Raw genomic sequence first — 23,121 nt, 5'->3', positions numbered from 1 at the left:
TTTGGGTAAATGGCATGGAGCTATGCTCTTTAATGTTTGACATGATGATGATGTAAACAGTGATGGTTTTTGTTATAGGAAACAGTGTTTGAACCACTGGAAAATGCCCTCAATTTTCAATTTATTCTGTGGAGTTCCATAACATCCTTCTGGTATCTCATGTCTGTTTTGTAAGGTTGTCTAATAGTAACAGCATATATCAAAGAGATTTAGCCACACCAGACAGCTGTCTTGCTAATTTTTATCTGTAACATTTGAAATTTATAACCTAACCTACAAATCATTGCAGATCTCTCATTCTCCTTATAGGTAAGTGTAATGTGCAGATATATCCTGTTTTGGCCATAGATGAGAATTGCAAAGCCCCATTCTTCTTGCATTAGGAAGCAAGATGGTGAAATTTGTACCAAAAAGCTATTTCCTTTAATTAGGTTTTTAGCATCAGTTTCCTCTTTTTTTATTGTAAACTGCTATAAAATATTATGTATCTGTTGGTGTTTCTCGTCTTTTCATGGCTGTGCGGTACAATAATGGGCTTAAAGAACTCTTCTGTCCCTCCTGCTTAGTGCTCAACAATTTTAATTCAGATTTCTGTTGCATTAAAATCATTACTGCAGAGGGAGCAGAAAGGTTTTGGCAGTTTGCTGAACTAATGAACATAAATTTCTTTGCAGGAACACCTGACAATTAAGTAGAAAGCCTGGCATTTAGTTGTATCTCAGTGGAGGGGGAGAAAAAACAAAGCAATTTATCTTGTCTTATTTTGAAAAAGAGTTGTTGATACTTTAGAGTCTCTTTCGTCAGAGCAGTGCATTTCAAGATACTTGTATTTATCATAGAAATAACTGCTGTAGAAGTGAACTCCCATCAAAACACATCAAAACACAAAACAAGACATCTCTGTTCTTACAGAAAAACCTGGCAAACTTCAGTTTCACACCCTGTGCTATTGTATTAATTCAGTGTTTTGGTTCCGGGAGTATATCCCGTTTTTCTGCTTCCTCACAGCTGCTTATATTGATGGTTGGTTTTATGACTTCTATAGGCTGAAGATCAAATTTTGCATAGTACAGTAAAGGATGCACTTCAGTAGTTGTGTAAATGCGGCAGTTGGCAATTGTCTCTTTGTCTTTCAAGTCTTGTAAATTAACCAAGAAACACATCTGATAGTAACAGAAATAGACTGAAGTGAGATATGGCAACACTTTGAATAGCTGATACTCTCTAAATTATCTGAATCTGTCCAATGATGATTTCAAGGATCTTATTAACTGCAGTTGTTCAATTACAATATTTAAAGGGTGAGAAAAATGACAAAAGCCTCGGACATTTATCCTGCCAGCCTAAGGTAATAATTGAAAAGGATTTTAAAAAAATCCCAAACTTCTAAAACATTTTTCCCCCCTGCATCACAAAAGAAACAACTCTGAGCTGTAGAACTGACAGCAATGGGAGATGCTGAGAACATGCAGGTATAACAACGAAAAAAGAAGATTTACAAGAAGTTGGCAGAGCTTGAAAGCCTTGGCCAGAGCAGTTTCCCCAGCCAAACCTTCTTTATGAGAACAGAACTGCAATAACACTTTTCCACATTACTTTTAGTTGTCTGTCGCATTCCTCTCTGAATCTTCCTTTACCACAGATGTTGACTGTTGGCTCTTTCTGGTAGCAACGCACATCTTGTCTGAAATTCAATAGCAGTCTTTATGTACTGAATTTGGCAAGATACTTCAAATCTGCCAAACCAATCTTTTAAACTTCTTAGAAAGTGATAAGAGTTTAGATGGTAATTTATGCAGTAAATCTCATACTTTTAAAATGCAATTTTAAACAAAGTTTTAAGTACAATCCCTGTGATGGAGGTATTTCAGTTCAACTTCAGGCTCATTTATTTTCTGAGATCTGTTTCATCATTTCATTTAGTCTGGTTTTAAGCAGTGATTTTTTTTTTTTTTTTCCTCAGCATTGTCTCAAGCACTGGATTAGAAAAATCAGTTTAAAATCATCTCCAAAGAAGTGTAGGGTTCACCTTTTAGTGGTGAATTACTGCACCAAAAAAGCTATATCCATGAAGGGAGACCTGTATTGTACATTTCTGATCAACAGAAAAAGACATCTACATTAAAAATCACTGAGCTGACGTACTTAGCAGTGATTGTTCACTCCCATTCATTACATGTTTTTATAGCATTGTTTGAGGTGCAGTGTTCAATCTTAACTACTTTGTCTTAGGTAATAAGTTCTCCTTTCCAATTGTGGATTACCTCTTGAAATAAAAGATTTCAATGTGATACACAGATGAATATGCAGATGTGTATGTTTGTGTATCCACACTTCTGTCAAGGTTGGGGGGGAGACAACTTGTGAGACTTATTTCAAAGGCAAATTGTACCAAGTTAATCTGGAGCTTCGTGTCGTGTTACTAGGAAAGCTTTGTCAAGTAGGTAGCTAAGTTTAATGTATGGCTTACTAAGTTTCTTGAATAATTGTCCTTAGCTTTTATTTGTGAGGCAGATGCTCCAATTCAACTTTGAGTTTCAAAACAAAACAACCAACCAAGTGAAAACACTGGAATCTGGAAATCTGTCTTCACCTGTTTAGCTCTGCTTATGATGTTAAGTCATGGATGTCAGAGAATACAGGTCATCCATGCCACGTTTGCTTATGCATGCATATAAAGTGAACAAGTTTGTATGGAATTCATACATTACCTTTGTACCTTTTGCTGCTTCTTCTGTATTGTGTATTGATGCCCATCCTTTCCCGAAGACTTTGACCTTTCAAACTTCTGAATGAAAAGAAAATAATTAATTTGTCAGATACAAACTCTAGATGTATGTTTCCATTATCTTTTTATCTCAAAAAAAAAAAAAATTACCTCCAAATTCTGGACATTAAGACATATGACTGTGATAATATATTATCTCCTTTCTGAAGCAGCAGAGGTCTTGTAGTTTATCAGCTAAGAAAAGCTTACTTGGACTTTCATGGCTGGGGAGCATGGACTTTCCTGCAGATATGGTAGAAGCTGTAGCCTGCTGTAATGCCTTTCAAACATTTAGATGAGCTTCTAGCTGTTTAAAAACCAGGAAATACAAGGCTTTACGCTGTTGTATAATACAGTCTTCCTACCTGTATCCTTCCCCTCTCCCAGAGCAAAATGGCACTTTCTTAAAGACCTTTTATTATACTTTGTGTAACTACTGGTAATTCTCATCAAGATAACCTTTTACTGTGGAAGCTGAGTTTTACTGACGGATGGTTACCTGTGTGCTCCAGAAAGCTTTCAGTAACTCCTAGATCATTTTTTTTTCTCCTCATCCTGGGAAAAAAAGAAAATGTTTGTATCTAGTGCTGTAGCTCCTAAAGTAAGGTGGTTTGCTTCACTTTTTCTTTGAGTGAACACTTCAGAGAAACAAGTCTTAATTTGCCTCAGAAGAAACATTGTGGTACTACAATGTATTTCATATGCAAAAACAAACATATAACATGCATCTGTATTGAGACTATATGGTGGTGTGAAATAAACATTCGTTAGGATGAATTTGGTATTGATTGATCATTCACAAGCACTAAACTCTGGGATGAGATCCAGAAGTTATCTCAAATGAATGCTTACCATACATAGTACTTGTCATGCTTTTAACAATATTTCAGAAATCTGAGGAATACATCAGAACTTACTGTTTTTTAAGATGCCAAAAATGAAATAATAAGAGGTCGGGAGAGAAGTACGTTTTAGTTTAGGAGTCAAACCACTACTGGAAAGTCTGGCCTCTAATTGGTATATAAAGGGCTTATAAGAAAGTGTCATAAGAAATTAAGAACAAAATCCCTAGGTAACTAGCCCTGAATTTCATGGCACCGACTTTGAAATTCTGTTATTTTTGCCAGTAGAATAAATGTCTTCTGCTTCCAAACTGAATTTTCTATCTTCTGGGTGTCATTTCAGTTAAACTAGAATGCAGGAAGAAGGAGGAAATATTCATTTATTTATTAATCCAAAATGAAAGAGCCATTCTAGGCTTTGACATGTGAGTTTTGAAGAGAGAAACTAACAAGAGAATTGGGATTAAGTGGCCAAATACATTCAGTAGCATATTGCATGTCTGCATTTGGTGATGTTGAAGGTGCAGGTGTATAATTTCTGAGTAGGACTGTGAAGTATTTAAAAACTGCACACAGTTGCTGCAGATACTGTTAGCATTACCATGTTTAGTGTGCAGTGTTACTAGCTGTATGTCTCTAGAATCAAATACTGGGATTACTAATCTGTGGACTATCTCTGCCTGATGTCTTGATGGCCCATTAAAATCACAGCACCCACAAAAGAAGGCTATTTCTAGGAACACCCGTTACACTTCTTCCTGTATTATAATTTAAAATCCTGCTGGTGATTCTGTTCCCCTCCAGTCACTTGGTTCTGTTTTTTTTTTTTTTTTTTTTTTTTTTAATCCTGTTGCCTTCCTTTGTTTGTTCTACTGTGTTCAATGTAAAGTTCGTAACTGTTAATTCTTCTCTGTGTTGTTGACTCTTAATTCATTTAAACAATTTTCATTGAAGGATGGATCAAGTGCTTCGTAAATGAAGTGAAATCTTTTGATTAAATGGCATACATTCTGACTTCAGTAAAGAGGTTCTGGCTCTAATGCTGGGAATTTAAAAAAACAGATTTATGGAGATTCTCTTTATGTTGACTTTCATTTAAAATTTGAAGTTGACTACAATTCTACTGAAGACAGTATCATAATGTGGGCCATGGCTTTAGTAATACTTTCTAATACCTTTATTGGAAAGACTTTAAACCATTGCTCATGTCCATAGGTAAAACAGTCTTTGCCTTGCAGCCTCCTTTTTTTTTTTTTTTTTTTTTTTTTTTTTTTGCATCTTCCCTTTGGAGGAAAAATTGGATGGAAGTGAGAAGTGAAAGTCTTAGTTTACTGTCTGAAGTATTTTCTGGGAAGTGGGGAGGATGTTTCATACATGTCAAAACCCATCTATTTTAGTCTATGGAGATAACAGCTAATTCCTATGCTGCATCCTGTGTATATTGCTATATTTTATTTTATTTGGAGAATGTGTATTTCAGGGGAGAGAAGGAAGATGAACTTTAACCGCATTTTTGTGAGATGAAAATGTGGGTCAGTGGGATTATAAAGATAAAGCCAAGAGTGCTACCATCTTGTATATCAAGACTAAAGCTCTGTCATAAGTAACTTTTTTTATTTTTTTATGATTCTAATTTTATATCATCCTACTTCAGTATCTGGTGAATAGGAAAAAGTTTGGTATGGATATATATTCAGGATAGTAGTTCCTGATTACTTTGTTCTTTGCACTTGCAGATAACAGCACTTGGTTGCCTGGGCTCTGTTTACTTTCCATGTTTTTAAACTATGATAAACTACTTTGAACAACCCAATAAATCTTGAATGAATGTCACGCATTTTTCTGGATTTTTTTTGGTGAACACTTCTGCTCTTGAACTAAGCTTCAGTAAGATGAGATTATTATTCATTTGAACTTTAATAACTTGCAAAATAATATTTGTTATTTGCTCTACAGATGGTTCTGACTCCAGAGATAAACCAAAGCTTTATCGTCTACAATTAAGTGTCACTGCAGTTGGAACTGAAAAGTTTGATGAGAATTCCATACAGGTATGGAGTAAAAGCAGACTCAAATGACAACTGAGCTGACCTTCAGTCAGTTCTGTATAACTGTGGAAATACGTTAAATATGCCATGAACTTTGAATCACGTGGGTTTTTTTTAAACATTGATCAGGCTTTACTATAAGGTTCATATTAATGAAGAGCAGATCGTTACCCTTCAAGGCTAGGAGGGCAGATTATAGTTCCAGGTTTATGTTAATGGTCATAACTCTGTTGTATTTTATATCCTCTGGCTTGCTTGAAGAAGAAAATAAGGGTTTCATCATTTAAAATGGGATGTTCTTTTTTATTCACTGGATCAAATAGTACTAGCACTATTAGTATTATTCTAACTGCTTAATGGCTTTCAAGTCCTAGTCTGTCAATCCCTTTGAGTAAGGTAGGATTTCCTAAATGTATAAAGCAAGCATAGCTATATGAAGTTGATGGCAGGGGGTCTGTTATAGCACTCCACATCCACATCAGTGTGGCTAGTTGACTTTTAAGTACTTCCATCGTGAGATTTTATGCTGAAATAACAAATGAAGGAAAATGTAGTTCTAAACTACATATGGATAAAAAGGTGAAAAACTTCTTCCATTAAATGATTCTTGCTGCACGTTTTAGTTGAACGAAAGTTGACTGGTTTTAGTACCAAATGTTCATGTTGAATGCATATGCAAGTGGAATTCTGTTACTAGTCTACAAATAGATTAAGCTGCATCTTAATCTTGTTTTAATTTCTGCTGCAGTTTAATTTAATTTATTCCGTGTTAATTGTTTCTGTTTCCAGTTATTTGGGCCAGGAATTCAACCTCATCATTGTGACCTCACTAATATGGATGGAGTTGTTACTGTAACCCCAAGGAATATTGATGCTGAAACATATGTGGAAGGTCAGCGTATTTCAGAAACCACTATGCTGCAAAGTGGAATGAAGGTTCAGTTTGGATCATCTCATGTGTTTAAGTTTGTGGATCCCACTCAGGATCATATTATTCCTAAAAGACCTATTGATGCAAGTCTTATGGTCAAAGGTCCAAGACACAAAACTGGGTGAGTACAACTTATTTTCTTCCATCTGAGGTGAAGGGGAGAGCTTTAGAAAAACAGAAAATGACAGCATTATAAATGGCCTATGATTACAGCATGATTTTAGATGAGTTCCTAGTAGCTGCTTTTAAGTATTAAATATATAACTATTTTAATACTTGAGCTCCACCTTGTGAATTTTTTTAGGATTAGCAAGTGTCATTTTCATTATGAAGTATTCAGATAAGTTTTACTGAAGCTTACTTTTTTGTTAAAAACAATTGAACTCATTGTGTTAATGTATTTCAAAGCGATTCATCCAACCTCCAGGAAAAGTAAAGAGCTTGCTGATTTTAGAAAACTGTTTTTCATTCTTCCTTAGAAGTTAATTTTTAGAACTCCAACTATTTCTATAGCATGATTACTTGTCTTCTAGTTTCTGTGTTGCAAGGACTAACAGTCCAGGAGGCTGTCCTATTGCTTCTCTGTATATACATCTTTTTAATAGGTGCATAATGAAAATATTAATTATGGTTTCAGAGACTTGTAGCAGCTCAGGCATTCTGTTCAGTGCCTATGGAAATGCTTAGTAGAAACAATCTTAAAATCAGACTGTATGGCATGAAATAAAATACATCATATCCTCTGCCCTGTCAGGGTCCAAATGAAGCTATCATAGTATGTAGTAGTTTAGAAAAGGAAAAAAAATGGTTTGTAGAAGAATGAAAGTCTCTTCTGGTTAATCTGCTGAATTAACATAGATGTGTATTTCAAATATTTTTCTTCATTTTATTTTAATGTGGAATTTTATGGTATTCTTCTTGTAAAAAAAAAACAAAAAAACAACAACAACAAAAAAAAACAAACACCTGTGGAATGAATTTTAGAGAAGGTGTTATTCCTGTTCTTCATTATGGATAAAAACCAGTTCATATATTCAAGTCATCCATAGGCTACAGTTTTTCTTGTGTCAAATAAGATTACTGTGAGTTTTTGGAAGTAAATACCTCTAGCTGGTACTTAAATGCCATAGAATGCACCAAGCATGCAAAGAGGCACTTGCCATTTGGAAATAACTTGCCAGCCTCCTGCTTTTAAAAAAAAAAAATGCACGTCCAATGATTGTTTTCTCCTTGCAACAGGAAGGCAGCCCTTTGCCTCAGCCATGCTAAAACTTGACTAATGACAAGTGAAAAAGTCCATCTAGATTTTCAGACTTCTGTGTAAAAGTTTTAAACCCTTTTTAGCTACAAAATGAAGGAAGCTTGATGCAAACAATCAAAAAGTGACAGAACTTGGAGAGGGTGATTTTTGGCTGATACGCTTTAAAATTGCACGGCAATATTTTGGACTATTGCAGTCTTCAAAAACTCACAAGTGATGGTTTTCCAGTGAGAGCTTCTACTACTTTCTCTTTTCCCTGAACCTCCAGACTACTTTCTCAGTCCTGGTAATGAGTAATATGCTTATTGTAATTGCTGGATTTTTGGTCCAATTTGAATGAAGTACATGTAAATTCACAGCTGCATTCCCTGTCTCAGCAGCACTAGACTTTGTTACAGGTTCTGAAAATCTAGAGCGATAGGTTGAATTTCACTGTGCAGGAACTCCTTTATTTCTCTTCAGGGTGTTTGTAGACTTGCTTTATGGTATCTAAAGTCAGAGGGTTAATGAAAAAGGGGACTTCTGTGTTACCAAAAATTTGGTTATCGCTGATTTCGTGGCTCTGCTTCCATCCAAGAAATTCTGTGAGTTGTATTTACTTGTCCGTACGAGTTTGAGTACTTCTGGACATAAACTGCTTACCTGTAATAGGACGTCTAATATATGGGCAGGGTTGTATTACACTGCATGTTCCATCCCAGACCCTCACCTGTTACATCTATTTGGCTTTATCCCTTCATTTTCTGGTCAGCTTATTAATGACAGTAGCCCACTAATATTGGTGGTTTTTATGTTAATTTATTGCCTAAGACAGATAAAATATAGGATGACATATGAAAAAAAAAAAAAAAAAAAAAAACTGAAAATCCATGTGCATGTTTTGGTTGTGTTTGTGAACTAAACGTCAGTTCGGGGCCAGGTGTAAGAGCTGTCTGCAGGCAGACTTCTAGCACCGTCATATGATGCTTCTAAAATCTTCAGTTCCCTCTACATCTAGCCTGCAGATCAAAAAATAGTTCCTTTTACAGGTTCATATAATCAATTGTAAAGAACTGTACTACTGCAGAGCATTGCCTGGACAGTAAAATCTCTGGTGGAAGGGTATTGCAGCTTGAATGATCAAGTTTTAAAATATTAATTCTTTAGAATAAACAGATAATAAAATGCACTACTGTGATTTATAAATGATTTCCAGTAACACAGTTGTACATTTTAACGTTGAAAACCTTACAAAAATATTGTCTGCTACAGTGAATATAATACACTGAAAATACTTCAGTGACTTTTGTATTTTCTCCCTTGATTGGGGGAAGGGGTGTAACTAAGAATCTGTTTCGACAAAGAAAATATTTTTTTTGTTCTCATATAAAGAATTGACACAGTGTGTTGAAAGGTGATATTAATAGGTATCATGTTATACCCTGTGGGGTTTTTATTTAATAATTTTAGCTGCTCTGTCCCTTGTTTGTTGAACGTTTACCTGTATAATTTAAAAAAAAAATACTTCAAATTTTTTCTTCTAGAGCTGTTCAGGAAACCACATTTGATCTAGAGGGAGATGTTCACAGTGGAACAGCATTACCAGTAAGCAAGGTATTATATTATAAATCATATGATACATAACCAACTCTGCCAATAATGTAACTTTGAGCTAGCATGTTCTTTATTATTTATTGCTAAAGTGCTTCCATTGTTCTTCCTACCCCATTTACTGTTTATTTGGGATTAGGTATGATGTGTATTTATTATTTTTATGTATTTTTCTTCAGGACAAGTGCATTTTGTTTAAATTCAAATTGGCATTCAGCAAACTTTCTGTGGCAGGAGTAATAACTTTCCTTTTTTTAAGAAAGGAAAACTGTTCAAGTCCGGAATAAAGTGCTAAGAGAAATGGATTAATCAGAGTCTAATTACATGTGAATAGAGATTCGTATTAGAAATGTTATATGAATATCTCATATGTAACCTATGACTAGCATCTGTTATAGGGCATATAAAATATGAAAGGGTGTTCAATTTTAATCTTAACTGGGCTTTTAAAATTTAATGGATGTGACTGTTGACTTCAATAGAGCTCCTGTATCCATATTGGAAAAACAAACTGGCTCTGCAATCATAGTTATGAACATTTTATGAGGCGATGATCTCTTCTTGCCTTTTCTGCTCTGTCTGTCAATAGATTCTGTGCCAAAGTTGCATTTTCCAAGAGTAAACAAACTGAGTAAAATGACACAACTGTTAATGCCTTGCTTTGATCACATGCCTCAGATGAAATGAATGAATGAATGATTACAGCAGTTTGTAATGTAGCAGTCCTCCCAGAAATGCTTTTTTTTATTTCATTACTACTATTAAAAAATTGAAATACTTGTAAAGAAACTTAACGATATAGCAATATATGTATTAATAATGCTCTGATAGCTTTTAAATATACTTGTTTATCTTATTTTTTTTTCTTGCCACAGGCTTCTGATTAAGGTTTTCTCCTATCTGTATATCTTTTTGTGACAATGCTTTCTTGCATCTTGGATACATTTTTTTTTAACTCTGATAAGAACTTGAGTGACATTTTGAAGAAAGGAAGGAAAAAAACCTCTGAAATACTTAAATGTCTCAAAATTGCTTAGAATTGGAGTTCGACATTATAATATTAAATAGTGCACCTCATTCTTTTCAAATTTACTAAAAATACTTTAGTGAACCTAGAGAAGATTAACAAAAAAAGAAAAACAAAAGAGCTGTTCAAATTGCTGGTGCATCACTAGTTTTCTAACAGTTGCTCTTACGAGTTTTCTGTTTGGAAACGGGATAACAGTCACTTTCTTTAAAGTTTGCTGATATCTAATGATGAAAAGTGATTGATAGTTTGGCATGTCAGTACTGGAAAAAAATATTTGTTTGAATTCTCACAGTTTTTGATAAGCTTACTTGTGTTGAAGCAAGTTACTTAGTCCTAGAAATTTCTTAGAAAATGCAGAAGCACTTCATATTTTACTGCTGTTTTGGTTTCAACTGTTTTATACTGGGAGAAAAAATAGAAATTTTGCTGCTTAGAGCAGCATGTTTCTTCCTCTTCCTGGTAGAATTTGACATGTAATTAGAAAGCAGAAATCAAAAGCTTGCTGAACACTGAAGAAAACAATCCTGTGCATAAAAATTTGCTTGGTTTGAGTTGTCCTTACCCTGGAAGATTATGTACTGTGTAGGGAAGCAGGCTTTTTTCATAAGGACAGGATAAATTACAGCCTAGACCAGTAGTGTACGCATTTGGATAAGATTTAAATCTAATTTAAATAGTTTTAAAATGTTTTATAAGCATAATTTTTAAATCTGTGAAATATATTTAACTTTGTTAATGAAAACTTCAGATAAGAGGCAATTCATTCTTTGTTTGTGTTGGTATCTATGTAATTTCTAAATAAAGATACTCAAAATTTTCTTATGTTCTGGCAACACATAAACAAATACCTGCTTTTAACTGACCATTGGGATCTTTTGATTGCGAGAGTACCCTTCAATGTTTTTGTGATGAAAACACCTGCTGCAGTTGCGGTATTGTGTGCTGCACTCCTCTGTTTTGCCATCACTTTTCAAGCCTCAAATTGTCACTTCATTTTAATAGTGCCAAGCACAAATACTTGTTAATCCAATGTTTGAATATTAAATGCCTGTCCTGCTGTTTTGAATTAGAGCACCAGCAGGCTTGATGGTGACAGAACATCATCAGCATCCAGCACAGCTGAACGAGGAATGGTGAAGCCGATGATTAGAATAGAACAGCAAGATTATCGCAGACAGGATAGCAGGTAGGAACCGTGTAATCTGTTACTTCTCATAATGGGGGAAAAAATCGATGTGTTTTTGTGATAGATCAAGCAGTGTTAAAATATTTTGGGCTACCTGACTTTCCCTATGGAAAATGATACTTCCTCTAAGATCTCACTCCAAATAAAACCTAGAAGAACATTTAAAAAATTGTATTCTTTTGTTTCAGTATTCTGTTTATAGTTCTCTTTTTGTAAAACTTAAGCTGATAGTCTTGTCACATTATTGTTGACTTGTGGTCAAGGATGTCATCTGGAATGCCATTAATAACAAACATACAATGGTTTGATTTTTTTTTTTTCATTTATCAGCTGCATGGTGATGTGACTGATTCTAGATAGAGAAATAGCCAAGTCATTCCTATTTTGATAACAATGTAGTTGGCAAATTATGTAAGCAAGAATTTTAGCTACCTCTGAGTGCTTGTTGTGCAAAGTTATAATTCAGAAGAATGGATAGCATCTTGATTTTTTTTTTCTTTTATAGTAGTAGTTAAGTAGATGAATGCCATCCCATTTTGCTCACAGTTGTTTTTTTCAGGGGCAAAATGCCACTTTTCATGCACTGCATATTCAGTTTGTTTCCAAAGCCCTGGTGGAAAACACTGACTTAAAATTGTACTCCATTTTCCTGCTATGTAGTCTCCATGTGTCATAATATCTTGTTAAAATGCAGTTTGTGTCCGTCCATACGGATTCAACTCCTTTTTAGACAGAATCTTTTATTATCAGAAAAAAAATTTTGAAGCGATGCTATTTCCTGTCATAAATAGAAAGGACATGATGAGATGCATCCAAAGATGCTAAGAGTTGGCTGGTGTCATTGCAAAAGCTATCCATTCATCTTTGAAAGGTTGTAGAAGTACCAGATGACTGGAAAAGGACAAATACGATACCCATCTACAGAAAAGTCAAAATCGAAGATCCAGAAAATACAGTGCCGTCAGCCTTACTTCAAGTCCCAGGAAAACTGTAGAACAAGTCCTTGTAGAAGCTATTCCAAGGCATACAAAGGGCATGAAATTCATTAGCAGAAGCCAGTATGGATTTACTGAGAATAAAACACACTTGACCAACCTGACTGGCCTCTGTGATGAAACAACTCTCATAGTGAATGAGAAGAGAGCTTTGGGCATCATATCGTTTACTTGGTTTTAGCAAGGCCTTGATACAGTTTCCCAGAATGACCTTGTTAAGACAAAAACTGACCAAACTGTCAAGCTGAAAACGTGATGCTTAATGGCTTAAGTCTGAACATGCCAAATGGTTGTAATTTGTGTTTCTTAAGGTTGATATTGGATCTGATACTATGTGGTATCTGTATAAACAATCTGGATGATAGGATTGAATGTATCTTCACCAAGTTTTTGGAAAATACCTGATTTGGAGAAGAGCAAATAAGCCAGAGAAAAGCACCACTGTTCAGAGAAGACCTATGCAACAAACATGTCATGATGCTTAAGAAAAACAAGTGTGAATTCTGGGCAGGAGACAGAAAAATGCCAAGCAACAGCAATACAGACTGGTGTCTGGCCATTTGGATTGTATCTCTGCTAAGAAGAACCTGATAGAGTCCTGATGTACAAGAAGCTAAACTTGGATCAGAAAGCATGTCTGTGCAGAAATGAAGGCAAGCTGTGTCCTGGGCTACCTCAGCACCAATACAGCCAGCAGATCAAGGGATGCATTTATTACAATTTACATGACTTGTTAGTTCACACCTGGAAGTGTCCGGTTTGGGTCCCCCAGTTCAAGAGAGAGAGTGAAAAATTGGTAAGAGCCTTGTGTAAGGACATTATCATCAAGATGATTAGAGGATTAAAGAACTTTGTGTATGAAGAAAGCAGGGATTGTCTTTTTCAGCCTAAAGAGAAGATGGCCTGGGATCAATCCAATCACAGTCTTCCAATATCAAAAAGGTAGTTACAGAGAAGATGGGGTAGCTGTCATCACAAGGATGCTGGGTGACAGGCAATGAGCAGAAGTTGCTTCAGGAAAAAAAAATTGTCTGACTGTAAGTCAGAAGACAAATTTTCACAGTGACGCAGAGAATTTTGGAGTATATTGCCCAGAAAAGTGGTAGAATCGCCCTCATTAGAAGTTCTCAAGATTCACTTTGACAGGATCTTGGATAACCAAATACAAAGCCCTGCTTACAACAGAAGATTGGAACTGCTGATCCCTAGAGATCCCTTTAAACTTAGGCTTCTGTGTTACTGTTTTTCTCTGGAGTCTCATTCTTTTTATCAGAACTGACCTAAACATGAAAAGAATGACCGGGGATTCGGAGTTGGAATTTCATAGCCTAGAGAGAAGAGATCTGTTCAGGGCAGATCTTACTGATATATGTATGAATACCTAATGGGAGGAAGTAAAGAACGTGGAGACAGATTCTTCTCAGTGGTGCCTGTTGACAGGACAAGAGGCAATGGGCAGCAACTGATCTACAGGAAATCCCATTTAAACCTACAACTTTTTTTTTTTTTTTTTTTTTTTTTGTACTGTGAGGGTGATTAAACACTGTAACAGGTTTGCTGGAGAGGTTGTGGAGTCTCCATCCCTGAAGATACTTAAAACCTAACTGGACGAGGTCCTGAGCCACCTGCTCAAGTTGCCACTACTTTGAGCAGACTGGATGATCTTCAGTGGTTCCATCATTCTGTCAAAATAATTTCTTTAAAATCTTAATAAAAAAATACGGGACTGTATATGGATTTGCTTTATACTAATCTGCTTATAAATTGAGTTGCAACTGCTATGATAAATGGATGAAAGGTAAGGTATATGTGGTGCAAGTACGGTGGTTCAAGTTGTAAAGCTTCTAGTACCTCTAGATGGGTTATTATTATTTCCTAGACAGAAAAGAGTTTAGAGATGTGAGTGGTAAAACAAAACAGAAAATTGTGCTTTGTTCTGAATGGCATTTCTGATGATCAAGTACTCTGTAGCAGGGGCATCTTTTAAATGCTTTCACTGAAGTGATGGTGGAATACAGCTTGGTTCTGCCCTGTACTCTTGTCAGAGAGCCTGGGCATCTTGAGTGTATTTTTTCAAAATGGTTTCTATTAAGGTTGTAGAAGACTTAACACCTCTCTAGTGCGGTAAGTTGAATTATTAATGTTTCAACTAACTTTTCTCTCTCATGAAAGATCGACACAACTTCCCTGTGAACTTTTTATAACCTGACAGAAGTTCTTGAGGCTTCTACTGTTACCATTTCTTGAATTTTAGCTGTTCATTTGTATGATGTATACAGAAATTGAATATCTACCTTTCAGCAAGAGTACTTAAAATAAGAGGATTTTCTTGCAGTATAACTGTGTATTGCAAATATACAAAGCCATCTCAGAGCTGTGTTGGCTTTGTTATTGTTTTAAAATTCTAAAATTCCTTCCAAAGAGAATGCACATACTAGTCTTACTGCTACTATATCTGGTTTTTCTTCTGGTACCTGTGTGTAGAAAATGTTTTATGCAGACTTCCAAATTACTTTTAGATTTGTGTTAGCTACAACTGCAGATATCTTTCTTGTCAGCACCAACACTGATATTGTATTTCTGTGTGCATAATATGTTCATATAGTATCACTTCTGTATGCCTTTTGATAGGGATACAGAATTGTTTTATCTAAACAAAGCATTTCTGTTACACGTTCTCTCTAAAATGTGCTCACTGTGTTGAGATCATCAAATTATGTCAAATTAGGAAATGCCAGGCAATGAGTTACTGAGGTAAACTGAATTCTTCCCCTTTGTGGGTATATTGTGTGAATCTTTAGTTAGGTTTCTCTCTAGGAAATTCTGGTCTCATTTTGTAAACCGTGAGGACAGGAATCATGGAGTACAGTAACTGCTGTGTTGCTTCAGTGTGAGGAGGGGGGATGCCTTTCCACTGTGCAGTTCATCCAGGGTCTTGTTACTGAACAAGTAGTCCACCCTGGTAGTGAGTGTCCTTTCCCTTCTTTTTGTGTATGTTCATCACTGCTGTTTGAAAGTAAATAAGGGAAGGAAGACTTCCAGTCACTCACTGAATTCATTGCAGAGCAAATATTAGAACTTGATTGCCTTATTTATTCATCTCTGGTCTCCAGGAGGAAAAAAATATAGATAGATAATGAGTATTGAGTTATGGTTTATAGTATGGCATTCATGTTAGAAAACTGACTTCAATTAGCATGAGTAAGCATATCATCCAAAAAAAAAAAAAAAAAGGATATTTTTTTTGCCTCAGATACCCTTCAGGAGTTCTTAAAAATGTGTTTGATTGAAATGAGAATAGTGGTGTGAAAATGGTGTTAATAGAATGCAGACGCTTCTCTGTTTCCTGATTTTTAACATGCCTTACAAAATTTTACAGCGTATGCTGGCTAAAACAACCACCCGAGGACAGAAAATTTTATTCCACTACACAGCTTGTTTTATACAGTTAATTTAGGAGAATACAGAAATATCAGGGAAATGTGTTGCTGTTTTTTTTAATGCAATTTTAAAGTGTAGTATTACTTGACACCATACTTAGTAGAGGAGGCAACCCCTGATACTGCGTGGCCTTGCTAGATATACCCTAACTAGACCTGGAAACTGTTTTAGCTCTGTGAAATTCGTTACCTTAGAGATAGTGTTTCTATAAAAGCAGTAGCACAAAGACAAAATATACCTGAAAAGTGTCTGGTAACAAAGTAGGTTGGCTAGCTACTCCTGTATCAGAAGCACAGAGTTATTTTAACTTAAATTTCCTCTTTGCAAAATTTCCAGTGTTTTGTCTGTGCTTAGGGAATGCAGAAAATGGTACATTAGTTGAAGGAAACTCTCTTACTAATGTAGCTAAAAGTAAATGACAGTGCAGAAGTCAACTTCCAAAATTGTCTGTAAGCAATCCTACACTAATACATACCAGTTCTCTTACCTTGTGCTGCTCCCTCTCCCGTTGGAGGGAAAACTGATAATCCCCTTTCTTTTTGCTGAAAGGCATTTCTATCTCTTCATTCTAAAGAAAATAAAATCAGCGTGTGAAATATGTGCTTTAGCAGCCATTTTGTTGAAACATTTGTGTCTTATTCCTATAATGACGAATGAAAGATATCTCTAGATTTATCACTATAGTGCTATTTTAACAGTAATTACTCCTTTATGGAAGTGATTAAATTCTCAGTGAAGATAATGCACTTTCAGTGCTTTGGAGATAGTGAGAAATTAGTTCAGTTTAAATTTATAGAAAAAAAAAAAGAGGAAATGCTACAATCTAAACTCCAGCGAAGTGCTCTTAATAAGGAGTCTGCTGTCACTGTGGAAATCATAGAATCAAGAATATCCCGAGTTGGAAGGGACACAAGGATCATTGAGTCCAACTCCTGAGTCCCCAAAGGACCACACAAAAATCAGACCCTGTGTTTGAGAGCATTGTCCAAATGCTTCTTGAACTCCAGCAGGCTCAGTGCTGTGATCGCTGCCCCAGGGAACCTGTCCCAGTGCCCAACCACCCTCTTGGTGCAGAACCTTTCCTTAACACCCAACCTGACCCTCCCCTATCTCTAATTCGCCCTGTTCACTTTTGGAAGAGAAGATGAAAATAAGTGCGTGCCTAAAACCCCAAATCAGATTTGAATGGCATTGCATTTACATTGCAAATGAGAGGAGATTGAAAAAGCAAGTAAGAGGAGTTGGAAAAGCAAAAATTAAGTACTCATTTTTAAGTTCAAAAACGTCATATCTCCTTATCAAAAAGAGCTGTATATGATGACATCCAGTGTTACCACAGTATACTGAACGATGGCAAGCAGAATGCTGCTTTTTCGAAGTTGTGATGAAAAAATTAAATACTAATAAAGACTTAAAAACAAACAAAAAATGAGATTTCAGATAAGACTTAACCATTTGAGTATACATTGCCCTGTTGTGCCTAGACACCTGTTCCTTAACTTTCAGCTCCCCAGAGCTTAGTTTCATTGAGCTTTTCTTCTTTATAATAAGTTATGACTTGAATGACTTAACAAAATACTCTGATTTAATTTTGGAGTGTCCTGTCATTGCTTTGTAGAATAACTAAAATTTTTGCTTGTTTAGACTGATTTGTTAGGACTGTGAGGCTTGCATAATCACTCTACATCCTTTTATTTCTCAAAGTTGTTGGGGTAAGAAGAAAGCTGCCTATTGAATTAAATGTGGTTAAAAATGGCTACCACATGGAAAAGATGTTAAGCTTCTACGTTTCCTGAAAATCGGTGCCTAATTACAGAGAAGAACCCAATTAATTATTTTGCTTAAGGGAGAAATGAAGCATGTGCTTAACCTTTTGAAGATACCAGAAAAATCAATTTTGTGTTCATTTTTTTTCTCCTATGTGAGTTCTCTGATAGGTGTTGGTAGAACAGAACTCTGTGGTCAGTTAAGAAATAGTTCTGGGGCTCTTGGAATGACTTGTGTTTCTTAATGTCATATTTCAACGACCATGTTAGGAAAGGGGTTAGATATTTCTTCCTTTTTTTTTTTTTTTTTTTTTTTTCCCCACTTCTGGTAGCAGAGCTGGTGCTTCAGGTGGAGTTTGATTAACTCTTTCATGTGTCCATGAATAATTTGCTATTTGAATTCTGTTGATGGCAGATGGCAAGCCAATCCTATCAGTCTGCCATGCAGCACAAAGGAGGGTTTTCATTAATAATGCAGGCTTCCCCGTTCAAGTCTGTATTGTGATCTATTGTGTTGTGGGCAAAAGTAGCTTGAGTGATTCTAGAGAACAGGTAAAGGAAAGGATTGTTTTGGGGAAAGCTGTTGTGACAGCAATTGGAACCAATGTATTTGGTGAAATCTGTTGTTTTACAGTGGATTTAATATCACCCATGTGGATTGTTTGTTTCAATTTTTGTCGTCTTTCTGTAGATCTCAGGATACCCATGGACCAGAACTGATCCTACCTGCCAGTATTGAATTCAGGGAAAGCTGTGAGTAAATTATCAAGTTATAAACACTTACCTGTTGACATGTTTTTCTGTAGTGTAATATTTCAGACAGTTTGAGAATTTACAGGTAATTTAAGTGAACACTGGAGAAAAAAAATGATTGAACAGATGATAGCTTATCCATTAATATAATTGATTTTGGTGGGGAGGATGAAGTGGTACTGAAGTAGTCTCGTATCTTACTCTAGTTGCATTTCAACTCTTCATCTTCAGATATTCAAACCTCACTGTGGAAAAAAAAATTAATCCCACCTCCCAAAGAATAGATTGAATTCATTTCCTTATATAGAGTTCCCCATGTCATAAATAATACTACATTAACATGGCTCTTGACCAAGATATATATAAAACCTAGTGAAGATTAAATTTTTGTTTAGTACTTCGATTTTCATTATCCTAGCCACCCTGTTTAAGGTCTCAGATCTGGTAGAAAAACACCGTATCAGAGATTGTCCAGATTTCAGATATTTGAAACTAAGTAGATCTGTAAGCAAGCGAGGACAGATTTTTTTTTTACTACTTTACAATATTGTATAATAAGGGAATTTTGTTGAAGTAGATGAGAGAAAATTTGCATTTTCTTGTTTTTTTGAAGATGCAACTTTTCAACAGAGACAGAAAATACTATAGAAATGTTTCCCAGTGATCACTCTTTCTAGCTTTATGTTACTGTGCCTAAGTAACTGTAGCACATAAGACACTTAGAATTCCTGTATGTTGCTTCCCTCTCCCCACTCTCCTCTTCAACCTTCCACCCCCAGTTGTGAAATTGTTTTATTTAATATTGTTCCAGTCTTTGGCTTTATGGCATGTTTTTATTTTCTTCTTTCTTCATAGCTGAAGATGCCTTTTTATCTGCCATTATAAATTACACAAATAGCTCAACAGTTCATTTTAAGCTATCACCTACGTATGTTTTGTACATGACATGTCGGTATGTATTGTCAAGCCAGTACAGACCTGACATCACTCCTACTGAGCGTACTCACAAAGTCATTGCAATAGTCAACAAGATGGTGAACATGATGGAAGGAGTTATACAGGTGAGTTTCCTTGCAAAAACAAATTTTGGAATTAAACATTTTATAGATAATTTGGTAACCACCTTAGTCTTTTTCTTAGGGTTTAACCTGCTATTGGTAAGAGTCAGACTGCACTGATTTCCCGTGTGAAGATTTGTTGTGTGTCAATGACTAATGTGAGCTGGAAGAAATGCTCTCCTGTGCAATGTGGGAGGTTAGGGAGGGACTGTTGCTCTGAAGATACGTTCTATGATAAGAAGTTACTCTTCTGTTTTCTAGAAGATAAAAACTTTGCAAGTATTTCTTGTTGTAAACTCTTATGAAACAAGTTGGATGTACTTACTACTAATAGTGGATGTTTGCATTGTTTGATGCTTGAAATTAATACATTCAAAAGAATTAATATTTCTGAATTTTTATGCTTGTTACTTTTACAATTTCTGTAATCACAAAAACATCAACAAAATGGGACTTCTTGAACCGAAGTAACACAACTGCCCTAGAAAGAGAAATGTATGATCTCAAATGTTCCAGTATCTTATATTTAGTGTGGTGTCACTGCTATTGGATATGCAGGAGTTCCACAGAACCTCAGAGGGAATTCTGTTTCCTGTACAGGATTAAATCCACTGGTTTGTCTACAAAACTAGACAATGCCTTGCATTGTTGAAATGTTGACAAAGTGTAGGAGTAATTTCTTAAGAATGCAAAGTTATTTCAGATATCCTTTCTAATCTTCTTTGTCTGAAGGAGGAAAAATTGAAATACATTTTTATTTAATAAAACACATTCATTTGTGGCAAAAAATGCTGTCATAGCAGCCCGTATAGGGCATGGACCCTACTGTGCTATTCACTGTACAAGTGTAACAAATACATCAGTCCTACTGTAGAGAATTCACTGTGCAAGTGTTGGAAAACAGGTTGACTAAGGGAAAAGAGGAAAGTAACACCAAAAGAGTGGCATGAATGTCACAGCAATCACAAATTGTTCAGGTTTTGGAAAGGTTTAGTGGAGTTTTCAGGAGGGAAGATGTTGTAATTAGGTAGTTCTGTAAACAGTTGCAACAGGCTCTCACCTTTCACAAGAAAGAACGGGAGAAAATGCCAATGTTGAAGACACTTCACAGTAAGAAAAAAGATGACTTTGATGTATGTGCTGGCGTTGATGAGAGGTTAAACATGGTTAGAATATGAAGTTAAGAACTAGCACACTACTTTGAGTGTTGATGCCATTGTAAATGGATATTTCATTAAAGTTGAGATGGTGTCAAAAGTTAAACATCCACGTCTGTACAAATTATCTGCTTGTGGCAGAGTGAATTTGTTCAAGTTGGAGGGGATATTGTGGGCAGTAGTGGGGAGCAGAAAATGCAAAGAAGTTGAACATAAGCAATGTAGTTGGGAGGATAGAAGGGAAACAATGAAGGCTTCAGGTACAATGTGTAAGTTACAGGGCTGCATCAAATAAAGTTACTCAGTTTATGTAACTGGTGTAAACTAGTAGCAGTGACACAAAGTTTTGGGGTGAGAGGAGTTGGGACAGTGGGAAAGCAAAGATACAAAGCTCTACATTCTCTTTGTATTGAATTAAAATGGATAACTGTATAGCCACTAGAAGATACTAGAGAGACAAGCTCAAGCATCAATTCTCACAAAAGAAAACGAATCAAAGCTCAAAAGTAGAATAACTGTGAAAACATTAATTTACAGCACTGAGAGACTTCCTAAATCAAGTCCAGCCTTGCAGTTGTTGCAAGTGAATGTATTTTATATAATCCTGCTGATAGTATCATGAAACTGTTAGGTGTCTGTCTGGAGTTGGGACATGGTGAAAGGCCACTTCTCCAGCCTTGCATCTCTGTGGATGCAATCTGATCTCCAATCTGAAGTTTGGGGAAAACATCAACAGGGAAGTGGTAGTTGAATTTATGATTAATGAAAGACGTTATCCAGTGGCAAGAAATAAACTGCAGGGAGCTCTAGTTTGAAAACTGAATAAAAATTGGAATGAGCTTCTTCCAAATCCCAAGCTGAAGAAGCTGGAGGGACAGGGGAAAAAGAGAAATCACAAATGTGATGGAATAGTAAAACATCAGTGAATATGCAGGCTAATAGACTAGAGACAACAAAATAAACCCTGAAGTTGGCTACATTGATTCAGATGCTTGAGCTTGGTAGTCTAAGCTTTTTTTTCCAACCTAGATGATTTTTTTTCTATGATTCTAAAGCTTAACTAGGAAGAAGTCATTAATTTGGACCTGTCTTGGTGGGATATAAACAGTGCTAGCTGAGCTCTGTCAAATTACTTCATCTAGGCTGTAGAATAAGTGTTTGTGTTGATGGCTGTCACAGTTGCATTACTGTGTAATAACTTTGTGTCAGAGATAGCTTTTTTTGTATGTCTTGGCTGTAAAGCCTCCCTGGGCTGAAAGGGATCTGAGGGTGTGAAAGATGGAGAAGACAGACATGAGGCAAGGAGAGAGAGATTCCCAAAACAGCGCAAAAGTAAAAGGAAGATGCACAAAACTTTTGACTCCACTGGAAATAAGAAAAATTAAGATAAAAAATGTCTTAGACAATAAGGAGATTTGCTAGCTTTCTGAAGTTAGTCAGGAAGACTTTTGGTAACAAGCTAAATTTTGTGGCTTTGTGTATGTAAACAGTATAGAAGACTTCATGGGATAGGGATAAAATTGGAGAGAGCTCTGAAAAGGCTCAGTATTTTCAATAGAAATATTGCAATAGGAAGTTCATACAAGGAAGTAAATTATGTGTATTCTGATTTCCAAATAGTTCTATGACATTTCTGATCCTCTCCAAATGTTAACATCTCAGAAAGAGCAACATTCAGAGCAGTTCCTCTCGACCTGTACCAGCCCATCTTCACTCATATTAGAGTCTCTTGCTTGGTTGGAAAGGGAGAAGAAACAGAAAAGCAACAGCTTTTTTTTTAGCTTTTTATTTATTTATTTATTTATTTATTTATTTATTTTTAACTCCAACTAACCTTATGATAGTGACAGAAAATGACATCTCAGATTTTTACATCTAAGCTTACTGTGATGCAGGAGTGAGGAGAGTGATGTTAGAAGTACAAAAGAATGAAGAGCTTAGTTTTAAATAATCAGACAGGCATACCCAGTTGGGGGTATGTGTGTTTTTGTTTGTTTGTTTCTTTCTTTGTTTTGTTCACTCAAGTGAACATAGCTTATATATACAAGTATTTAAGCTCTTAGTGTGATTATTTCATTTGACTGTTTTGTTGTTATAAAATGGTCTTTTTGTTCTTTAATTGAAAAGCCATATATTAAATCTGTGTATAGGTGTTTTATGTTAAATGTGTTATGTGCTTTTGTTTTTTGTGTGTTTTTTGGTTTGCATTTTCTTTGTGTTTTTGTTTTGTTTTGTTTTTCTAGTGGGGGGGGTTCTGTCCCCCTTTGTGTGTACATTGTCTTCATTGCAGCAGTGT

General features: G+C 35.6%; 1 protein-coding gene across 37 annotated transcripts in view; it reads left to right on the top strand.

The window, feature by feature from the left end:
- Positions 1–23,121, top strand: part of AFDN (afadin, adherens junction formation factor) — a 128,739-nt gene that overhangs the window by 48,917 nt on the left and 56,701 nt on the right. For all 37 annotated transcript variants that reach the window (XR_011808294.1, XM_038176053.2, XM_038176051.2 and 34 more), the window contains 6 exons: positions 5,566–5,660; positions 6,447–6,709; positions 9,373–9,442; positions 11,540–11,655; positions 18,549–18,610; positions 19,466–19,671. Coding sequence is in view for 36 of the 37 variants with exons in the window: in XM_038176053.2 (XP_038031981.1) it covers positions 5,566–5,660; positions 6,447–6,709; positions 9,373–9,442; positions 11,540–11,655; positions 18,549–18,610; positions 19,466–19,671 (812 nt within the window). In the remaining variant the exon portion in view is untranslated. The remainder of the gene's footprint in view (positions 1–5,565; positions 5,661–6,446; positions 6,710–9,372; positions 9,443–11,539; positions 11,656–18,548; positions 18,611–19,465; positions 19,672–23,121) is intronic.

This window comes from Anas platyrhynchos, chromosome 3 (genome assembly GCF_047663525.1).
Source record: "Anas platyrhynchos isolate ZD024472 breed Pekin duck chromosome 3, IASCAAS_PekinDuck_T2T, whole genome shotgun sequence".
Taxonomy (NCBI): domain Eukaryota; kingdom Metazoa; phylum Chordata; class Aves; order Anseriformes; family Anatidae; genus Anas; species Anas platyrhynchos.
This window is presented reverse-complemented; position numbering and strand designations above follow the sequence as displayed.